Genomic DNA, 7625 nt, shown 5'->3' on the forward strand with positions numbered 1-7625 from the left:
AAAAAATTAAAAAAAAAAAAAAAAAAAAAAAAAAAAAAATCAAAAAGTAAGCACATTCAAATATAAATTAAATATAAAATTATTCTATTTCTTGTCGTAATTTTTGAAGAATATTTTTAACTTAAAAAAAAATAATTAGAAAAAGTAAGATTATAAAATGGAAAATTTAATAATAAAAAAAGACAACAAAATAAAAAATTTATAATTAATAAAACATCATAAACAAAATAACAAATATTAAGAAAAAATATAAAAAATAATAAAATAATAAAATGAAAACAGTGAACAGCTACTTTTACAAAATCATTCATGAAAAATAAAAATTAAAATTGTCATCTATAACAAGAAAAAACAACAAAAAACCGAAAAAGTAAAAATAAAACAAAAACATAACAAATATAGATAAAACTATTTGAAAATAATATAATATATTTATAAAACACCAACAAAAGTAAAATCAGAAAGAACAAATAAAAGAAAAGGAAAACAAAAGAAAGCATAAAAATACTATTTCAATAACTTAGTAAAAAGAATAGTATTTTAAACATGCTTTAATTATTAAGATTTTTAAAAAAAAAAATAGAATATTTTATATATTTATAGCAATTTTTTTTTTTTTTTTTTAATATTCAATCCTATTTTTTTTTTTTTAACTTCTAAGATGGTGATTGTAATATAATTCATTTTTATTTTTAAATTTTTTATAAAACAAAAAAAAAAAAAAAAAATTTGTGATTATTAATATGTAAGATAATATGATTTCTTAAAGTAATTTTTAGTAATTTCAAATTAAAAGAAAAAAAAATATACATTTTTTTTAAATAAATATTAGGGTAAAATAAAATATATATTAAAATTAAAGTGTTTTAATAACTCTATATATTTTTTAAGTTTTTAAAATAAAATAATGGAGCATAAAAGTAACATTGAAAAAAATTTAAATGAAGAAAAAAAAAAAAAATTTCATTTTTCACATGTAATTATAGACGATGAAGAGGAAAAAAAAATAAATTCATTAAAAAATGAATTAAAATATAAAAAAGTATATAAACACAATTTTAATACACACATTTATAAAGATGAATTGAATTATATTCATTTAAAAAATATAGAAGACGAATATATTTTGAATGAAAACGATAAAAACATTAAAGAAAATATTAATATAAATAATGATAATTTTTATGAAAGATATAAGAGTGTAAATAAAAAAGAATTAAATAATTTAAATTCTGATAATGAGAATGCTAGTAATCCTTATTTAGAAAATGAAGTGAATGATTATACAAAAAATTTTAATAAAGAAAAAGAAAATAATAATAATACAAATAAAAGTATAATTTTTAATAAACAGTATTCATTTATGAATTTATCAGAAAAAAATTTTTCAGAAAATAAAAAAAAGTTAAAATCTTATGATTCTGAAATATTGGAATCAAACAATATGACTAATGAAAAAGAAAACAAAATTGTGAAAAAAATTGAACCATATTTTAAAAAAATTAAAGATAACGAAAAAATAGAAGAAGATAATATATGTAATAATGAAGATTATAACAATGAAAAAAATAACGATAATACAAGTAATAGTGATAGTATTAATTCAATTAACAGGAATAATAATAAGGATAATAATGTGAATAGCAACAATGATAATTTTAATAATACTGATAATAACAATGATAATTTTAATAATACTGATAATAACAATTATAATTGTAATAATATTGATAATAACAATTGTAATTGTAATAATGAAAGTAACGAAAAAAAAAATATAGATATGGTAAAAAAAGAAAACTCAGATATAGACAAAGAGAAAAGAGAAGACAAAATGGAGCATAAATATGAGGAAGAAAAAAAAATAAAAATTATAGAAATATATGAAAAAAAATTAGAAAATGAAGAAAAAAAAAAAAATAAAGAACTTAAAAATAATAAAGTTCAGATAAGAGAAAATATTTCTAAAATTTTTAAAGAATCACCATCATCTAAACCAAAAATAATAAATGAAATAAGGAAAAAAAAAAGTGATAACAATGTAAATGAAACAGTAGTAATAGAAAAAAATAATTCTGATGCAAATAACAATAATAATAATAACATTGATATAGAAAAAAAAAAAATAAAAATGAATAAAAATACATTAAAAGAAGGTAGTTTATTACGATTATTTCGTTGTGAATATTTTGACACACATTTGCACATAAGATATTTGTATGATAGAAAAGAAGTTGGAGTTCATGAGTATCTAGTTAATTCTTTATATACTCAAAGAAAATATGAAGATATATTATTTTATTTACCTCAATTAAGTCAAATATCATTAGTAAGATATGAAACTTCTTCTCTTTATCGTTTTTTATTAGATAAAGCAAGTAAATCAATGCATTTCGCCTTAAAACTCTGTTGGATATATCATTCCATTGTTGAAGATAATTCAAGCAAATATAAAGATTTAGCACAAAAAATGATTCAAGAAATCGAGATGGCTGTTGTTAATTGCAAACCCTTAAATAATGAATGCAAAACCTTTAAAGAAAATAAACAATCATATCTTCTTGATTTAGCTTATCCTCTCTTATTCAAAAGAAAATTCATTTTAATCAAAATAAGAACTAACGAAAAATTTAATAAAATGAAAATGTACAATAGAAGTTCTAAACATTCATATCATTCACTAAATTTAAAAGATTTTATTGAAAGAAGTTCATTTAAAGAAAATACAATTACACAGAAATATAAAGAATGTGATAATAATAATAATATTAATAATAGTAGTCAAGAGAAAGGGAATTTAAAAGAATCTAGTATATATAAATCTGATTTGAATAATTCTAAAAAAGAGGAAGAGGAGATAGAAAAAGTAAAAGAAAAAAGAAAAGAAGAAGAAGAAAAAGAAGGAGAAGGAGAAGGAGAAGGAGAAGGAAAAGAAGAAATAAAAGAAATAGAGAAGAAAGAAAAAATAGAAAATATTAAAAATGAAGAAAAAAAAGAAACTACAAAAAAAATAAAAGAAGAAAATAATACCTTGCCAAAGTTACCTCCATGTTATATTATAAATTCAGGTTCTTTATCAATCGCTAGAGCAAAAGTAAAACTACCAAGCACATATTCTAAGTTAGGTAATCCTTTAAGCTTATCTAAATTTTCTCTTCCTGATTTAAATTATAGTTTTGATATGATAGAAGAATTACAACAATTTTTTATGAAACAAAGAAGATGTGATTACTTTAGTTTATTAAATAACTTCATTAATTTAATTATTTCAGTTTCTAATTTATTATCATCAGAACCTGACATCGATTTAAGAAATGAATTATTGAAGAGATTTATTTATTCATTAAATAGTTGGATGAATATGAGAAGGTGTATTGTAGCTTCATGTGAGAATACTTTTGCTATGACAGGTTTATGTATACCATTAGAAAGCCTTTCATCTAATAATAAAAATGGAAATAATTTTAGTTATAACAATTTACAAATACTACATTTTAATCATGAAGAATGTAAAATATTTTTTTCTAAAAAAAGAGCACCATATTTATTAGTTTTTGAGGTTGCTGATTTAGATGAAGATATCAGTGATATTCCTGATAATATTTTTTATACTAAAAGCAGTGTTCTTAACGATGAAAACAATAAAAATTATGAAAAAGAAAGAGAATCAAGCAAAATGGAAGAAATAAACAAAAAAAATCACATTCTATCAAAAAATTTTTGTTGTTCTAAAAGTTACAGTGTTTATGTAGATAATAACACTTCTTTTGAATATGAAAAAAGAAAGAATTTTGAAGATAAAAAAAAAAAAAAATATACAAAAGAGAATGTACAAAATAACGAAGAAAAAAGAAAAAAATATATATTAGATTTAAATGAATTAAAAATGGATGATTTATACGTGTACAATTGTATTGTTAATGATTTAAGAAGAGAAAACTTGATATCTTTTAATACAAAAGAAGAAGAAAATTTATCTCTTATAAGAAAATGTATTGGATTAAAAGCAGATGAAGAAGAAGAAGAAGAAAAAAAAAAAAAAGATAATCAAACAACAAATGAAGATATATCGACAATGATGTGTGCAAAAAAAAATCAGTTAAATTCAAGATCTGTTTCTATGCCAAATTATTTAAGTAATAGTACAACAAAAGTTGATTCGAAATACAATAATAATACTAATAGTAACATAAAAGTATCGAGGGAAAATATAAATAGTGGTATAGATGATATTTTAATTGAAAAAAATATAGAACAAATTGAAACATATGAAGAATTAAAAAGAAAAAATAAAAATAAAAATTTTATTGATTATAATAATAATAATATAGATAAGTCACACAATGATTCTGAAGAACCAAAAGAAAACAATAATATTTCTAAAAATAACAATCCTATAGAATATCCAAATAATTTATTAGATATCAATGAATATTTCAAACCAGAAAATTATTTAAATGAAGAATTTAAAAAGAAAAATTGCAGAATAATTAAAAGGCTACTATGGGGAGAATTATTTGAAGAAAAAAAAAAAAAAATTAGAAAAATTTCTCCTTATGGTAAGCTGAAATCTTGGGATCTCAAGTGTGTAATAGTTAAAGGTGGAGATGATTTAAGACAGGAATTATTAGCTTCACAATTAATCAGACAATTTAAAATTATTTTTGATAATGCTGGTTTACCATTATGGTTACGACCTTATGAAATTTTAGTAACAGGATCTAATTCAGGAATTATTGAATATGTAAATGATACTTGTTCTGTTGATTCGCTAAAAAGAAAATTTGCAACAGATAATATTTCGACCATTTTTAATATAGTATTTGCAGATTATATATTTGAAGCGAAAAAGGTAAACATATATTATATATATATATATTATATATACATATATATCTATATATATATATATATATATATATATATGTTCATAATATTTTTTCATTTTTAGAATTTTATTGAAAGTCATGCTGCATATTCTCTAATTTCTTATTTGCTTCAAGTAAAGGATAGACATAATGGAAATATGTTATTAGATTCTGATGGTCATTTAATTCATATTGATTATGGATTTATGCTGACAAATTCTCCTGGAAATGTTAACTTTGAAACATCCCCTTTCAAATTAACACAAGAATATTTAGATATAATGGATGGAGAAAAATCAGATAATTATGAATATTTTAGACGACTTATTGTTAGTGGATTTTTAGAAGCTCGCAAACATTCAGACGAAATTATCCTTTTTGTAGAACTAATGATGCCAGGTATATTTTATCTTCAATACATTTTTATAATCTTTATTTTTACACTTTTTTTTTTTTTTTTCTTTTTTTCCTTATCAGCACTAAAAATACCATGTTTTGCTAATGGTGCTCAGTTTTGTATAGATTCTTTAAAAGAAAGATTTATGACTAATTTAACAGTTGATGTGGTAAAAATTTATATATATTTATATATATTTATATATATATATATATATATTCAAAAATGTAAATTTTAATACATTAAAAATTTTACTTATATATTATTTTATACACACAGAATTAATTATATGATTCTTTATTAAACTATTATTTCAACATAATACTTATTATTTTATTTTTTTTTTTTTAGTGTATTCAAAGAATAAATGCTTTAATAGAAGCATCTGTTAATAATTTCAGAAGCGTCCAGTATGATTATTTTCAGAGAATCACAAATGGAATTATGTAAAATTTTTTATAAAATAAAAAATTCAATAAATATTATTTTAAAAATATTATTCTTATTTTTTAAGAAAATTAAATATAATAAAAATATATATATATATATATATATATATATATATATATATATATATATAATTATACCATTACCCACTTTTATGGTTCCAATAAATTTTATTATTAATCATCATAATTTCTTCACTACTAACATTTATATTTTGTTTGCTTTTTATATGTTTATTTCATATCATTAGTACATTAATTTATTTTTTTTTATATTTATAATTCTTATTAATATATATTTCTTTTCTCTTTTTTTTTAAATATACACATTTACTTTTTTAATTTGTACACATAATACTATTTTTATTAACGGTCATGTTTTTACATATTTTTTTTTTTTTTTTTTTTTTTTTTGTCACATTTTTACTTTTTTTGAAATATTTTCATTAATTGAAATATAAAAAAAAAGAAAATTTTTTTTTTAAAATATAAAATTACTTTAAGAAAAAATTAAGGGATCACAAAATTTTAATAAGAAAAATTTTTATAACTTCAATGAAACATAAAATTATAAAAAAAAAAAAAAAAAAATAACTTTTTGAAAATAATTAAAATGTAAAAAAAAATATTTAAAAAAAATAAAAAAATGAAATATTATATTCTCTTAAAAAAAAAAAAAAAAAATAGAATACAAGGACAAAAATTATAAAAATAATAAAGTTGTAAAAAATTTGAATAATATATATTTAATAGAATTAGTAATTCTACTTTAGTGCTATAATTAATATATATATATATACATAAAATTAGGAAAAAAGAAAAATGTCAGATGAAGAAACAATTAATGAAAAAAAACATACAAATAAAAAAATCGACGAACTTTATATACAAAATGAAATAGATAAATTAAATGTTGACACGTTAATCCAACCAGAACAAAATAATGCTTTAAAAAAGGTAATAAAAACTGATAGAAAAATTGTATTGAATCTTGATGAAAAAATTAGTAAATTGCAAAAATGTTGTCAATATGGAAAACAAGTATCAAAAATTATTAATTATAAAGCAGAAGGTTTAAGTAGTATTTCATTAAAAGAAAAACTAAAATTGATTTTAGAAACATTTAATGAAAATTTTTTGGATGATAATACTATAAATAATAGTAATCATTCTTTAGATTTTAAAAAAATATCCAAATATTTTAGTATAAAAACATTTTCTTTTTGTTCTTTAAATTATGACACTATACCATTAAATTTATTTATGAATAATGTAAGTTCCTTCAATTTAGAAACAAAAGAGAAAAAAGCTTATAATAGAGTAAAAAATTTGAATAGCACTTATAAAAAATTAAAGGAATATGAATATAAAGATGAACCAGAAATTAAACTAGAAACATATGAGCAATCAATGAAACTAAAAGAAAGATTAAAGATGCTTGAAAAAACTCAAAAAAATGTAAAATTTTTGAATTTTATCATTGATTGTGATCCATTAAATGGATATAATGAAACTACTTTTCGATTATTTTTAATTACATTACTAGTCTCAAAAGGTCATGTAGAATTTTATAAAGATATAAATAATACTTTATGTATTAAATCTAGTAATATATTTGAAAAAGAAAATGATAATGAATTTTTATATGATGAAAATAAAGAAATAAAAAAAAAAAACCAAGCTATGTTAACAGCTTGGTCTTATCATAAATGGGAAAAATTAAGAAATCAATTAAAAAAAGCTACTTAAATATAAAGAAAAAAATTTATATATAAAAATATGCAAATATATATCTATTAGAAATTCAAATACTCATAAAAATGAAAATCTTTTCAGTGTCTGTAAAAAGAATTTTATGAAGGAAATTTTGTTTATATTTTTTTTTTTTTTTTTTTTTTTTTTTTAAATTAAAAT

The 7625-nt window shown here is 18.6% G+C and overlaps 2 protein-coding genes across 2 annotated transcripts; both read left to right on the forward strand.

Annotated features, from left to right (window-relative positions):
• Positions 1–907: 907 nt before the first annotated feature.
• Positions 908–5715, forward strand: PI4K (phosphatidylinositol 4-kinase, putative; the record flags this gene model as incomplete). Its single annotated transcript, XM_028674306.1, has 4 exons — positions 908–4852; positions 4952–5267; positions 5346–5434; positions 5617–5715. The coding sequence occupies 4 exons, from the start codon at positions 908–910 to the stop codon at positions 5713–5715; spliced, it is 4449 nt and encodes a 1482-aa protein (XP_028530673.1).
• Positions 5716–6533: 818 nt separating this feature from the next.
• PGAL8A_00031000 (conserved Plasmodium protein, unknown function) lies at positions 6534–7460 on the forward strand (the record flags this gene model as incomplete). The annotated part of the gene is made up of 1 exon (XM_028674307.1): positions 6534–7460. One exon carries the CDS (start codon positions 6534–6536, stop codon positions 7458–7460), a length of 927 nt encoding a protein of 308 aa, XP_028530674.1.
• Positions 7461–7625: the final 165 nt, after the last annotated feature.

Source organism: Plasmodium gallinaceum, assembly GCF_900005855.1.
Source record: "Plasmodium gallinaceum strain 8A genome assembly, contig: PGAL8A_v1_21, whole genome shotgun sequence".
Classification (NCBI taxonomy): Eukaryota; Apicomplexa; class Aconoidasida; order Haemosporida; family Plasmodiidae; genus Plasmodium; species Plasmodium gallinaceum.